The sequence below is a fragment of the Pipistrellus kuhlii genome, unplaced genomic scaffold (genome assembly GCF_014108245.1).
Source record: "Pipistrellus kuhlii isolate mPipKuh1 unplaced genomic scaffold, mPipKuh1.p scaffold_m20_p_47, whole genome shotgun sequence".
NCBI classification, from domain to species: Eukaryota; Metazoa; Chordata; class Mammalia; order Chiroptera; family Vespertilionidae; genus Pipistrellus; species Pipistrellus kuhlii.
In genome coordinates this window covers 927,833-943,893 of record NW_023425548.1, presented here as the reverse complement: position 1 = coordinate 943,893, position 16,061 = coordinate 927,833, and the positions used below count along the sequence as shown (strand labels likewise).

Below are 16,061 nucleotides of genomic sequence, written 5' to 3'. Positions count from 1 at the left end.
ATGGCCGTTCTTAGCACTGATGCGCAGTGACTGCTCAGTACATATCAGCACTACAAAAAGAACAAATTTAGGAAGTTTTATCAGATAATCTTCCCCTTCTTTATTCAAAATTTACAAATAGAGATTCTTCTAATTTATTTATTCCCATTAATACAAAAAAACCATCTATGATTCTTAAATTGGCAATTTCTCTGAAACAGTTTCAAACAGGCAGTTTTTATTTTATCTCCCATCATCGATTAGATCATTACTGCTAAACATATATTCATTCTGGTTTTGGCCTAATTTTCATTACTTGTGGTTTCAGCTCTCAAATGCATTCCTCAGTCGGGGTGGGAGAGGCCGATCAGGGGCTGATAGACAGTAGGCAAACCTTGTTTCCCCTATAACTCTCCTCAGCATGTTGCTCAAACCTTACTGTGATCACTGTCCTTAGCTAAGCAGTTTTCTAGCAAAAAAAAAAATAAAAAAAAACACACAAAAAAACAAAAAACCTCCCAATTCAGAGTCACACTCTGAAGTAGCAACTACATGACCTCTGTTGTCACAGCACTCAGAACACCCTGGGAGGTCCTCACTCAGGTCACAGTCAGTTCCGCAACTAGAATATGGTCCCCTGTGAGCTTGGCACACTCGGTGTAATGGCAAAGACCCCACCCTGGTGACTTGGCCATCAGGTTAAAAGAAAAAATGGCCCAGCGCGGTGTCTTGTTGTGTGACGTGCTTCACCTAAACTACGTCTGAAGCAAGAGTCCCGTTCCTGCCTGAGGATTCTGAGGCTGATGGCTGGCAGGTTTAGGATTTTGTCTCAAGGACTTCTAGGTTAGGGCTTATCCCACTGAACTGCACAGCAGGGTCCACCGGATCAGGCCCCCACAATGACAGGGTCTGGAGAGACTTAAGTTCAGGCCAAGATTAGTTTAAAGAGTGAGATTTAATTCAAAGCAGAATGCTTTCTTTTTTTTACTTTTTAAAAAAATCCTCATCCGAGGGTATTTTTCCACTAATTTTTAGAAAGAGAGGGAAAGACGAAGAGAAACATCGACATGAGAGAGACACATCGACTGGTTGCCTCCTGCATGTGCCCCGACCAGGGCCTGCAATGGAATCGAACCTGGGACTCTTATTCACTGAGCTAAACTGGCTAGGGCCAACTCTATTTTCAACTTCAGCAAAAAGTAAGCTCCATTAGGTAATTAGGATTAAAAAAAAAAGGCGTTATTAGAAATGAGAATGTGATCCATCCCCTAGCTATCTGTCAGCATGGACAAGGGGAACTACAGCGAGCACAGGAAACCTTTTGCGATAACAGCAGCCATATATATATATAAAGCTAGTGACCAGATGCCTTAACAACTGCAATGACCGGTCACTATAACACCCACTGCGGCCAGTGAACTGGCCAGATCAGGGGCTGGGGCCAGCCAGCTAGCCTCCAGCCAGAGGCCCGGATGGGCCTCTCCCACAGGGACTGAGGGTGGGGGATCTGCCAATCATCCCCCCGTGGCCCTTTCCCCACTCCCAATTGGCCCACAGCTCCCCCCCACAAGGATGGCCCCACCCAATTGTCCCCACCTACCTCAACAGGGAGTGGGGCCAGCTGGCCAACCTTCTGTAGTCCCTCACCCCTGATGGGCCCCCACCACCCTAATCAGCTGGCAGCCCCTTCCCCCAGTCAGCTCTGCCCCCAATCAGCCTCCCCACTCCAATAAAGGGCAGGGCCAGCTGACCAACCACCCATGGCCCATCCACCAGGCCACTGGCCCCCAGTCGGCCCCCATCCCATCAGGGCCGGCCCCACCCCCAGTCAGCCCCCACCACCCTGATTGTCCGGAGGCCCCTCCCCCCAGCCAGCTCCAATTCCTATTGCCCCCACACATACACACCAATCTGGGTAAAGCTGTCCAGCCCACTGCCCAAAGCCCTTCCCCACAATTAGCCCTGCCCTCAATCAGCCCCTCCACCCCAATTGGGGGCAGGCCCTCCAGCCAATCACCCTCAGCTCCTTCCCCCAGCTGGCCTGGCCCTGTTGGAGCCCAAGTAGGGGCAGGCAGGCCAACCAACCTCCTGATGTCTCCTCTTCCCAACAGGCCCAGCCCTGACCCGCCCCAATTGGGCCTGGTTTGGCCAGACCCCACCTGTGCACGAATTCACGCACTGGGCCTCTAGTTACTCAGGAAGCGCACTGCTTCATAACTGGCACTGTCCTTCAAGCTTCTTGTGCAGCCGCTAGTGGTCCTCACAATCACAACCACCCCATGAAAGGGCTATTACACACAGCTCATTTAAGCAAGAAGACCCCTCCCCGAGAAGTTCCATTCACTTGTTCAAGGGCACAACAGTCAATGCAAAGCATTTTTATTCTAATTAAGAAGTGGTCTCCTCCACCACCCTCAAGTCTACCATACCACCCAACCGGTCACATTAGTGTACAAAAGTAATCTTTTCTTAAGATGTGAATGGTAAGAACTGATGAACTGCTTAACTTTCACCTAAAGTGATTTCAACCTACACTCTCAAATCTTGAAATGCCCTTCCTTTGCCATCCCATGAAATCTCTTTCCATCATTTGATGTCTCAATCTGGTTTGTTTTTTCACCTTCTCCTAACCCTTAAAAAGGAGAAACATACAACTGCACATCTAATAAAATTTGGGTGAGTTAAGCATGTCACTACATTTAAATTTTTTTAAAGTTCAAGATTCTGTACTCTACTGGCAATGCTGTACTAAGTCCTGTTAAAGAATTATCTTTTATTCCCACAACTTCAATTCTGCCTTTCAATTAGCATTGCAGACTGATCTACATGAAACACAAGTTTTCACTCAGCCCCAACCCTAATAAACTCATCAGCACAACTCTCCTTTACCTCAAATTCAGTTCCCATATTCATGAGCGCTACACTGCCAAGCTTGTGAGGTCATTTCACAGCTGTGCAGTCTGCAGTGGCTCAGAGACATGGGGAAGGAGCCCACTACCTGTCCTCACCATTTCTCACAGCTGCCTACAAGCTGTCTACCTCCAAGGTTTTTTCCAGCCCTGCCTCCTTAAACACCACCCACTGACCTCTCCTCCCTGTGCTATTAGTTGTTGCCTCAAGTCTAGACATTAGGGTTGTAAAGTCTGGGGAGGGAAGGACAGCCTTACTCATCGTTGTATTCCACACAAACACCCCTGCAAAAAAGTCACCTCCTCAAAACCTTCCAAATGAGGCTGCAGAGTGAACTGATTTAAATGATTTAAAAACCTTTTATAAGAAACACATCTTTAACTGATCTGATTTCTAAAGTACATACTTTCAGTTTCAGAACACAGAGCTAGATCTTTTTCATATGTTGGGAAGAAAAATACTGAAGAGTTGTTACCGTAAACACTAGGGACGCATAGGGGGCAATTAAGGTAAGAAGCACTTTCTATGAGTGTTTTATACATATGTGCACAAGTTTAGCCCAGCAAAAAAATCAAGGTCCAGTTATATAGAAGCTAAACTGGAAGAAACTGAGATATTTTAATTATATGCATTATAGAATTTTTAGTGCATACACAAAATTGACAGTAAAGATAACATTCAACCATTTGTACATTTGGCAAATATAAAACAGTGTAACATCTTTTTATGAAGTATCATTATATTATTCAACTCAGCATGTAATGACGAGGCAGTGGTAATAAACGGGATGAAGAAAAATGACCTGCGCTCCCAACTCCTTTATGAAGGGGATTCTGTATCTGCACCTCTCTCCTATCCACACCTACATCCCTCCTTCTAGGCTATCCAATTTCAGCTCCCAGAGAGGGAGAGATAAAAGCTTAAACTTACTGTATCTGGCAGCCAGTTATAAGGCAGTATACAAAAACTGATCAAACAAAATAGGCCAATGTCCACAGAATTTAGAATTTCATGGTATCCTCTGAACGCATGTGCTGAGCACACTGTGGCAGGGTACACAGTGATGACGATAGTTATGACCTCCGGGAGCTCACAACTGAGAGAGAAAACCATAATACCCACGGGTCCGTGTGCGGGCAGCACGACTAAAAACGGAAAGCACGGTGGCAGGGGTAGAGATAACAGTGAAACTTAGATCAGACCAATGAACACGAGGCAGCCAGGTGAGAGGAAATAGTTCTCCCAACATGGATGCAAGGTCTGAGCGAAGGTAGGCTGAGACGTGGGGAGGGGAGAGGGAGACACTGCCACATTGTCCTCATGCCAACAGAGTGAGCAAAGGAACTTTGGTCATAAAGCAGATCATGAATTTCCAGAGTGTCAGTGAAGTGGAGTGTGAGATTAGTCTTTCCCATTGTCACAGTTTGTAGATGTTGTTACTAAGGGTCTGCTTTAGTGAACCCACGCGCTCACGCCCAGAGAACCACGCTTTTTGGGGTGACATACCCTGATTGTGTAGGGGTATCAGCTGTGGTGCAGGGGGAGGGGGAGGCTGTGGTAATGGAGTTGGCTGAGGAGTCACAGGACTGAGCACAGCAGTAAACAAGTCTTCAACATCCTTTCCTCCTAGCTCTAGAAAATACAATTATAATAACATGATTAAAAGTCTATGAAAGCCATATTAGGGATTGCTACTTTTGGAAACTAAAAAATATGAACACAATTACCTGGAATTTTATATAACTTTCCAAGAATTGCTCCTAGGATAGATTAAATAAAAATATTAATAATTACCATTTTAATATACTGATACAAAATAGCATTTCATAGAAATCTTCAAAATAGAAGTTAAAATTATAAATAAGCATGCAGAAATCTTTGAAAATCATATTTACTCATGTCTTTTAGAAAGCCTAGCTGTAGGGCAAATATTTTACCATCTGTGACCATTTTGTCTAGTTCAGGACTAAGGATTCCATCCAGCTGCTCCTCACTTAAAGGTCGTGAACTCTGATTGACACTTGGCTGAGACACAGAGGAAGGGTCCTCGGCGACAGGGCCAATATCTATTCCGGCTGGAGGAACAAGGCAAAGAAATTAAAAAGTGAATTCTGAATACATACACAAAATGCATCTCACTATTTACCTGCATGAATACACAACAGTATGATTAAAACTAAGCAATGAAAAGCCTGAAATTCTGAATTAATCAAGATTCTTATATCAATCTGGATAGTCAAAATTAATAAAATTAGGCACAATGTATTTGTAAACTGGTGCTCACTTTAAGTTAAAGTTTAATCAAAAAATATATATTTCCCGATTAATAAAGGAACACTTCTACTTCTGGTTATAAAGTGCTAATTTCTACAGGAAATAAGATAGAAGTCTAAGAGAATATTCTATATACAATATCCACTACACAAATAACAGCTTTACCTTGGAAATGGTAGTTCCTAATGCATAGTTTTACTATCAGAAGCAGCATGTGAAACAGGAGGAATATGTTTCACACAAATTAATGAGAAGCTCTAAAATTCTTATTCAGTGTTTAGTAAACACTACCCTCATGAATTTTAGCTGTAGATCATAATTTTGAAACATTATTGGGTCAAAATACAAAATATAGATTGTGTTTATTACAACATGTTCTTTTCTCATAAAAACTGGTTTTTAAAGCAATATCCACATTTAAAAGTAGTCTATCATCTAATTTCTTTACCATGCTTTCTCAATATTACTATTTCATAAAGTAAAATTTAGTCTACTCTTATTTTATATTAAAAATTCTATTAACATTTCGGTAAAATTATAAATTATGTAGTAACAAAAATAAAACCATTCATTAAAAAAAATTACTGAGAAAGTCACCCAAAGCACAGTACAGCTGTACCATGCTTTAGCTGCACACATAAAGGGGAAAGCAAAGATGGATTAGTGACAGATTAGCACTATCACAAATTCGCATGCACCTACAGGCCATGGCAGCGGAAATCACTATAAAAAAGACTACTCTAGTCAGCCGTCATCCACTGCTCAGGTTCTTACCAAATGGAAAAGGTGAGTTGTCAACCTGGAAAGTGCATAAATCAAGACCTACAAGACCCAAACCAAATAAAATGGATGATTATCATAGGAGCGGAGGCAAGGGACAACACAAACAAAAGAGCAAGACACAGGAGCTTTGAATGCCATAGCCTTCAATGTGATGCCATTAGAAAGACAAAAGAAATTAACTAACTTGCTGTTTCCCATCCTAAAGCAGGAAAGCCAAGGTAGATCAAATTATAAGATTGAGTTCTTTGATAATGACTCAACAAAAAGTTTTTTAAGTTTTAGAGAAAAGACTAAACTTGTCCCACATACATGCAGCCTCTCTCGCGTGCTCTAAAACAGACACTGGGCAAACAGTCAATATACCTGAATGATCAACTGATTTTGCAAGGTCATCTGAAATTATTCCAAGAATGTCATCCTCTGTGTTTAGGACTTCGGATATATCAGCTAAGGTGTCATCAGCAGTACCTAAATAAAGGAAGTGTATTTTTAATGTCTTGACATTTTCCCAGACATTAAATTATAAAACACCCTGCCAACCATCTACTACATATCCCAAGTACAGCAGATGCTGAGTAAGTGGGAGGATCATAAAACAAAGACTGTTACTTCTTTTTTAAAAACATATATTTTATTGATTTTTCACAGAGAGGAAGAGAGAGGGTTAGAAAGTTAGAAGCATCAATCAGCTGCCTCCTGCACAATCCTTACTGTGGATGTGCCTGCAACCAAGGTACAAGCCCTTGACCAGAATCGAACCTGGGACCTTTCAGTCCGCAGGTCGATGCTCTATCCACCAAGCCAAACCGGTTTCAGCAAGATCATTACTTCTAAAATAAAAGATATTTTTCCTAGAAAAGGTACTCCAATGTTTTGAATAACAAAATATTAAAGATTAGGACCATTTTTATTTTGTGGCTAACTTAAAATTAACAATGAAACAAAGATCTATAGGCAATAAAAGTGAAATAAAATATTACAAGAAACAAAGCAAAAAAAATCACTAAGAAGTGACATCTCTAAAAATGACATTTGGAAAATAAAACATAGAAGATAAATAAAATATGAAAGGCAAACCCATTATTTAGAAATTCCCCATGTAAGCCAGAAACCATCTGGATCCAGTCTATCCCCCGCCCTCACCTAACATTGATAATTCATTCCCTTCTTTATTCATTGAGTACCACAGAACTGAGGTTGTGGACTGTGCTAACACACATGTTCTAGCCGCCAGGAATATAGAATTGTCTAAAACCAAGTGCATTCCCTCACAGAGCTTACTTTCCCTGAGGGAGGGAGACAATAAATTACATCAGTATAAGTGTCATACACACTTTAAAAATAAGGAGACAGGATTAAGACACAGATATGGGGATGCTGTATTAAATTAACGGATCAGTAAAGACCTTTTAAAGGACATGATCACACATGTTCAAATGTGTGTAAATGAAAAAATGGACAACAGAATGAAAGTCAAGGTAAAATAATCTGCTAAAATCAATGAACAAAAGCATGGCCTTCGGTACACCAGTGGGAGAGACGGGGCGTGTGCATGCATACAGAGGGGCTAAGATGCTTCTATAATTCAGTCAAGAAAAGTTACAACCAAAATACAAAAGCCTGCATTTTGATCCAGGATAATGCCAAGTTAATAAAGCTGTTATGATTTAATGTATCAAGTAGTCTTTCAGTGGAAAACTGCCTAAAGAGTATTTTCCAAATGGAGTTTATAACACTAACTGAGCAATAAATGTAATCAATGGCTTGTCATTGATTTATAATTTATAATTGCTAGTAAATCTGCGGGGGGGGGGGGGGTGTACTTCTGAGCAACATGACACCATGGAACAGAGATGTTGGCAAGTAATCCCCACTTCACAGAACCACCTCCCTTCTCCACCAAAGCATTTATTTGGCCCAAGCTGTCAGCAGGGAGAAACTGATCTCAGGATATGGATTTCACTGATTCACAGAGTCTGGAAGCCAGGTCACTAACACAGCATTCTTGTCTTCTCCTGAATTTCTTTGGGCTGTGTAAGTATCAAAAATCTATCTTACTTAAATAGATTATTATATTTATAACTTGTGGCCAAATTATACCCTCTTACATTTACCCACAGAGAAGTGTAAACCTAACATTTTTCCTTTTCAATTTCTTGATTTTGGTGGTAGTCACACAGATAAATTTATTTGCCAGATATTATACATCTACTCTCTTAAAAAACAGAATTACTAAATATGTCACACCTCAATAAAGATGATTTAAAAACTGTATATAAGGCCAAACCAAAGCATTTCAGAGGTTTAATTAAAAGGAAGATAATGTCGCATGAAAAAATTTCCACGTACCATGAGTTCCAGGTTTTGCTGGAGTTGAGGATGAACTAAGTAGTGGGTCTAAGGAAGGATCCAAGAAATGTGTGTTCACGTTCGCTTTACATGAAAGCTGAGCGGTGTCTTCTGTTAGATTATCTAAATTTAGCTTGTTTTGTCTACTTGTATCTAGAAGATCTTTTCCAAAGAAAGCTTCCTAGATAAAATAAAGCGCATATGAAAATGACTGACATAGTTATAAAATTCTAACATGACAATGGATAATTCCGTTACCCTTTTGGACAAGAAGGCAGAAATAACAGACAAGCTTGGTATTTAACAACATAAAATTGAATACATAAATATATAAATGACATAGAAATATTCTGTTAATTCCTTTATATAGATTTCCCCTTTAAAAGTACAATTTTCTATAGCTTAGGAACAAATGAAATTATGCAAACAGCAGCACACAATTCTGTCCAACGTGTTTAATCATACAATAATTCCAGATTTAGGTTATAATTAAACTTAAAGATTTTTTAAAAATATATTCTATTGATATTTTACAGAGAGGAAGGGAGAGAGATAGAGAGCTAGAAACGTAGATGACAGAGAAACATCGACCAGCTGCCTCTTGCACATCCCCCACTGGGGATGTGTCCACAACCAATGTACATGCCCTCGACTGGAATTGAACCTGGGACCTTTCAGTCCACAGACTGATGCTCTACCACTGAGCCAAACCGGTTTCAGCTAAATTTAAAGATTGATAAATTTAAAATACTACTGGCATCTACTTAGTATAAGAGAAACTGAAGCTTCATGAATATTATTATTATTTAGAGGTTACTTGCAGAGGATAGCACAGGGTCTGATCTACACTGTTAAAACGTGCAAACTTCAGATTAATAACCTCACGCTGATTCATGAACACATTAAAGACTAAATCTGAAAGGGGGTTTTGTGGCCATTCTAATCTTTCTATGTGCACAAAATTTATTTCTCTTAAAAGGCTTTTGGCTTTTTCTTTCCTCCTCTGACACTTCTCCATTTTGATATACGCCCTCTACTCTAAAAGGCCAAGCTTTCATACTGTGTTCTTTACAGCACAGTATAGCAACAAAACTTCTGAAGGACCATATTTAAAAATAACTAAATAACTAAATAAACAAACAAACTTCTGAAGGACCAATCAAAAGGACAAAAAGAAACACTTAGGAGCCCTGTCCACAACCATCCCCTCCACACACACACTTTTCCTTACTCTAACCAGCAAGTCTGCAGTTGCCTATTTTCTACAATGTGGTCTACCTGGAAAGGGACCCTCTCTGTACAGGACACTTGTGCAGTACCTGTCACCATGTAACACATTCTTGCTAAAGATGCACACACACAAAAAGGTTCACTGCAGCATTTTAATAGCAAAAAAATGAAAGCTGCCTGATGTCTGTCAAAAGGCACATGACTAAATAAATTACAGACACCACACAATACAATTGTTGAAAAGGACAGAGCCATGCCGTCAAAGTAAAGCTCTAAAATATTGTATTAAAAGAAAGCACATTGAGTGATATGTCCAGCTAACCATAAAATACAAACCAAGACTACTAGGACTGTGTAAAAATAAACTATAAAAGAAGTTATGACCGAACAAAGACCAGAGTATAACAAGGCTAAGTGGACGGAAAAGGAAATTTGAGGAAAAGGGGGAATTGGGGGGGGGGGGGGGGGGGGGACAAATAGGTGAAGTATGGTAGAGGTGGTAATATATTTGATTCAAATTTCTGCACATTTTTTAAATGAACATGTTTCGTTATGAAAAAAGAAATTTGAAAACCCATAAAGCTAGGTCACTGGATTTGTTTCTCACACCAAAATTGTTTTTATCAGTATGCTGAGTGGCAGAAAGCACCTTAGAGTTTTAGAGTTAATTTATTTAATAACTCTACTATAAATTTGAGGAATCTGAGACCATAATTGGCAAATTTTTTTCTTTAAGTGACTCAAGATGAAATGGATCTTCTCCAGGTCACATGGCACCACAGCTACTTAGTAGCCTGCATAAATATTTCTATCGGATAGATTATACAATCATGTATATTTTATTGTGGCACAGTTGTAAATAAAATTAAATTGGCCCAGCCGATGTGGCTCAGTTGTTGAGTGTCAACTGATGAACCAGAAGGTCACAGTTTGATTCCCGGTCAGGGAGCATGCCCAGGCTGTAGGCTTAATCCCCAGTGTGGAGTGTGCAGGAGGCAGCCGATCAATGATTCTCTCTCCTCACTGATGTTTCTCTCTCTCCCTTTCCCTTTAATAATAATTAAAAAAAAAAAATTTTTTATAAAAATTTAAAAAAATATTTAAAATTGGGGGGAAAATTGTTACTGAATTCCTAGTGGGTTTTTGTCACTATGTATTCTGTCCACCCACCTTGGATAAGGGGGAAATACAACTGCTATCACAGATGTTCAAGAAACAGCACCATTACAAAGGCTCCCTTCACTCCTTCACATACAAAAACCCACAAAACAATTAGCTATTACTATCGGGTCTAGTAATAATTAATGTCGTTTTTAAACATTCGTTTAAAATCTTGCTTGGCGTTGACTTGTATTGACATAACCTTGAAACACGTAGTATCTACAGAACGTGTGAAGTGCAATTAACAAGTTTTGCTTGAAAAAGTTTGTGTTTGGTTTGGTTTTTGTTGCGAAACTAGGGCTAAGAAGATGGCGGATGAAGAGCATATCGGCACTGCATGCTTTACGAGTTCCAATTAGGAAGAAAAGCAAGTGAGGCTGCAAAAAACATCTGTAGTGCTCTTGGTCAAGATGCAGTTAGCGCCAGAAAATGCCAGCATTGGTTTGAGAAATTTCACGAGGGAAATTTTTCGTTAGATGACAAGAGTGGTCGAGGCCGTGTGTCCAATTTTGATCAAGAAGCTCTTCAAGCTCTTTTGGTGCAAAATCCTCAAATTACCCAACAAGAGCTTGCGACAACTTTAAATTGTTCCCAAAAAACAATTTCCAATCAATTGTGTGCACTTGGCAAAGTCCAAAAGTTTGGAAAATGGGTTCCTCATGAGTTGACCGACAACAACTGTAATCAAAGAGTCACAATTTGCAGTTCGCTCCTCTCTCGTCAAAACCGTTTGCCGTTTTTAGAGCAAATTGTTACCGGAGATGAAGAATGGGTGCTGTATGTTAATTTGAAAAGGCGGCCTCAATGGACAAAAATGAGGCTCCGCAGCCCACGCCAAAACCTGACTTGCATGCGAAAAAAGTGATGTGTGTTTGGTGGAATTTTAAAGGAATTCTTCATTATGAACTTTTACCATCTAACCAAACCATTCCAAGTGCAGTGTATAGTGCCCAATTGGAAAGGTTAGCCCAAGCTTTAAGAGAAAAAGAACCCGCGCTGATTAATCGGAAGGGCGTAATTCTTCACCACAATAACGCACGACCGTATACTGCAAGAATCACTGCTGAAAAACTGCGCCAGTTGGAATGGGAAGTTCTCCCTCAACCTGCATATTCTCCTGATATTGCCCCTTCCGATTACCATTTGTTTCGTTCTTTGCAAAACTTTCTTCTTGGAAAAAAATTTAATAATGAAGAATGCCTCAAAAATGCATTGACCGAATTTTTTGCATCAAAATCACAAGAATTTTACAACAGAGGGATTAAAATGCTTCCTGAGCGTTGGGCACAGTAGTAGAAAACAATGGCAACTATATTGTTGATTAAATTTTGTTGTATTGTTTAAATAAATTCAATTTTAAAAAAGTATTAGAAAACGACATTAATTATTACTAGACCTAATCTGTGCACCAGATAAGTACACTGGTCACCAGAGGAAACAGCCTAGCTCAGTAGATAAAGATCACAGTAGGAATCAGATCCCTTTGCTAATGTATGAAATAGTCAGTTTCCATACTTTCATAAACGGCTCAAGAAAGCTTCCTAAATATAGATTACACTGCACAGAGGAGGAGCAGAAGAGGAGAGGAGGAGATGGAGCAGGGGTAGGAGTCAGAAGAAGAGGGGGAGGAAGGAGGAGGAGGAGGAGCAGTAGCAGGAAGAGGACTTTACTTGCTTAATTTTTATTTAATCTCTCATTTCTGTGTTGTATCACCACAATTTTACAGATGAGACTACTGGGCACACAGATGTGACACAGAATAAGATCACCTAGAACCAGCAGCAGTAGTGTTAAAATCCCAGACTCCCAAAGGCTCAGCTATTTAAAATGGACACAGCCCTGAAGATGTTAGTTGTTTAACAAAAATTGACACTCGAAAATATTACTACATACATAAGTGACTATGCTTAAAAGTCTTATTTATCAAATACAGGAGACTTTTCACTTAAATGATTATTTTATTTTTGTGCTTCTTATACACGAGGAAGAATGAACAGGCTTAGGAATGGGAAATCAGCTCGTGGCCCAGCCAGATGGTCAATCTGAGTCCTACTCCTCCAATCCAGAGCTCTTTCCCACGCAGCAAATGGCCCTGGACTCTCTGGTGCTTCGTGCTTACAAAACAGTACTTTTCCCATAGTCTACATTAGGGGTGTCGAACTCAATCAGAGAAGGGGCCAAAATCTAAAATCCAGCCTAAATCGTGGGCCGAATGGTTTACTGAACAGTCATAAACTGTCATTGTGATGGAAACGCAGCAGAGTGCAGTGATGACAGCGCGGTGCGGGCCACATTGCAAGGCCTGGCGGGGCGGATTTGGCCCGCGGGCCTTGTGTTTGACACATGACTCTACATCTATCAAACATCACTTCTTTCCATTGTTGGATATTTTTCTGATGTATATTTTAAAACATAATAACAATTCTGTTTAAATCTTTGGTTCACTAAGCCTCTAGAAGCAATCAATGGTTATTAAAGCTATAACTAGGGAAAACCAAGATGAAGGTATAGGTAATCACCTATACTTGCTGCCTCTCACAACCACATCAAAACCACAGCAAAACCACAACTGAACGGCAGAACAACTACCACCCAGAACCTCAGGCAAGCTGGCTGAGTGGAAGTCCCACAACTAGAGAGGCGAATGAAGAAAGCGCACCGAGACAGAGGGGTGAGAGGTGCGGAAAGTGCTGGCACCTGGATGGGCTGCTCTTTAAACTGGGAAGGAGATACAAGCTCCTGCTTGCTCTGAACTCCAGTTTGAGGTGAGACTCTGGGGGACCCAGGCACATATGAGGTGAAACTGGACTGTCTGGCATCGGGACAGGAATGCAAGGGCTGTTTACTCTTAGAGGTGCTCACAGTGCTCATTGTTCCTGCATGGAGGCACGGACACGGAGAACAGAGGACTTCTCAGGTTCAGGGCAGCCATTGCTGTTTGCTCTGCCCTGGTGATCCCAGAGACCCCTCACCCACCCAATCTACAACCCCACCCAAGCTATGTGCATCTGCTTTGGCATATGAATGGCCTGTCCTTTCGCCTAAAACAAACTACAGCTGGGTCAGAGAGCCCCAGGGATTCCAAAAGGCCCACTGCCTGGCAGCAACAGCAGCCTGGCTTCATAGCCAGGCCTCATCTGGGCACTTCCAAACCCCATACAAAGGAGGAATCTGCAGATATCTCTATAGTTCCTGCTGGGCTGCCCCAGACAGTGGCTGAACTTGCACCTCCTTGGAGATCCAAGAGCCAGTGTACTCAGTGAGACCATACCAGATTATAACTCTTCACCTCCATAAGAGACACACTCAAGAGGCAGACTCAGTGAGCACCAAAGCCCCATTGTAGCAGGTCCTGCTCCATAAGGGTGTCTCCTGTGCAACAGATCTTCCAGTGTAGACACATTGATGAATAGCAAGAACCTACAACCAAGATTACTCTAGTGATGAACAGCAAGAATCTATAACGAAGATTATTCTACCCAGCAGAGCTATCATTCAGAATTGAAGGTCAGATAAAGAGCCTCACAGATAAGAAAAAACTAAAGTATCGATAGTTCATCACCATCAAACCAGTATTATATGAAATCCTGAAGGGTATTCTCTCAGAGGAAGAAAAAGGTAAAAATAAAAATTATGAACAGCAAAGTGACAACAAATACATATCTATCAACAAGTGAATCTAAAAATCAAGTGAATAAAAAATCTGATGAATAGAATAAACTGGTGGATATAATAGAATCAGGGGTATAGAAAGGGAGTGGAGTGATAATTCTTGGGGGAAGGGGTTATTGGGGTGCGGGAAGAGATTGAACAAAAATCTTACACCTATGGACAAAGACAGTTGAGGGGCGGGAGTAAGGGCATGGGTGGGATTGAAATTGCATGGAGAGGAGCTATGGGGGGGAAAGAGGAACAAATGTAATAATCTGAACAATAAAGATTTTTTTTTAAAGCTGTAACTGGCTGCTGAATGCCCATCTTCATTCAGGCAACATTATTACTGTCACTCAGCGATGTTCAGCCATGTGCTGCAAGAAGTTTTAAAATATGCCACACCTGATTATTTAGGCAGAGGCTCTGACCTCTTTTCCCTTAGACCAGTGTTTCCCAAACTTTTGACATATGTTTCTATAATTTTCGTAACGCTGAGTACCCCTCGTACTCATGAGAACTTAGAATTAGGCGAAGCTAAGCATGGTGCAGTGCAAATCCCCACCAACCTCTTCCAGTACCTCTGGGGGTATGCGTACCACACTTTGGGAAACACTGCCTTAGATAGACTGTCAAATGACAACAGCAAACATAATAATAGCCATCCAGTGTGAATGAATCTAAATTATACTTCTTTGTTAGTTGGGAAAAGATGTATTTTTTGGTGTGTGGCAGAATCTTGGTAATTTGTTCACGTGTGCCATGCGATGAAAAAGGTGGACAATCGCTGCTGTAACCTGTACTAGCAAAGGGAGATGTCCACAGACCTGGGTGTGGGCAGCACATGGGTGTGGCTGCTTTGCAAGAATGAGCTTTTCTTAGACAAGTAAAAATTTTAACAAAACCAAACAACCTATATTTCAAAACTCAATACATTACATTTCTTTCAATAACGAACTATGTAATATAATGTGGAGCAAAATATTACTTGTAAATAGGCAGGGAAAGTTTCCTCGAGCTTGTTTTTCCTTTTCCGGTACCTCTTCTTTATTTTTTCAGTGTTCTCAGTAACAGAAACAGATTCATCAACAAGTGTATCTGGTAACTGCTCACTCCAACCTGAAAACAGGAGTCACATTTAAGAATGTGTGGTATTTAAAATTTCCAGACAGATCCACCCAAAGCAATTGTATAGCTTACCAATATACACAGCTCCATTTAACAAACACACTTTTTCTTTTGAGGTATAATTTACATGCAACACTGTAAGTTTAAGGTGTACAACATAATGACCTGACAAGCCTTTCACAAGTGTATCTCAAAGCAAGTGTACCAATGTAAGTAAATTTTAAGCATCATAAAATCTCATTTCATGTCTATTTAGTATCAGCATGTTTCCTACTATCTATTTTTTTTATTATATATTTTATTGATTTTTCACAGAGAGAAAGAGAGGGATAGAGAGTTAGAAACGTCGATGAGAGAGAATCATGATCAGCTGTCTCTTGCACACATCCCACTGGGGAATGTGCCAGCAACCAAGGTACATGACCTTGGCTGGAACTGAACCTGCGACCTTTCAGTTCGCAGGCCGACACTATCCACTGAGCCAAACCGGTTTCGGCTCCTACTCTTAATGAGCATTTTCCTCCTAGTAAAGCACAGCTTGTTCTTAGAATCTCAGCATTTTGTTTTAAAAAAAAATAGTTAAAATGAAAATGCCT

General features: G+C 40.6%; 1 protein-coding gene across 1 annotated transcript in view; it reads right to left on the bottom strand.

Annotated features, from left to right (window-relative positions):
• The window catches only part of KMT2C (lysine methyltransferase 2C), a 240,541-nt gene that overhangs the window by 53,261 nt on the left and 171,219 nt on the right, over positions 1–16,061 (bottom strand). Inside the window, 7 exon segments of the mRNA XM_036412645.2 lie at positions 4,396–4,521; positions 4,617–4,649; positions 4,827–4,964; positions 5,938–5,985; positions 6,310–6,414; positions 8,296–8,476; positions 15,326–15,456. Of these exon segments, the coding sequence (XP_036268538.1) occupies positions 4,396–4,521; positions 4,617–4,649; positions 4,827–4,964; positions 5,938–5,985; positions 6,310–6,414; positions 8,296–8,476; positions 15,326–15,456 (762 nt within the window).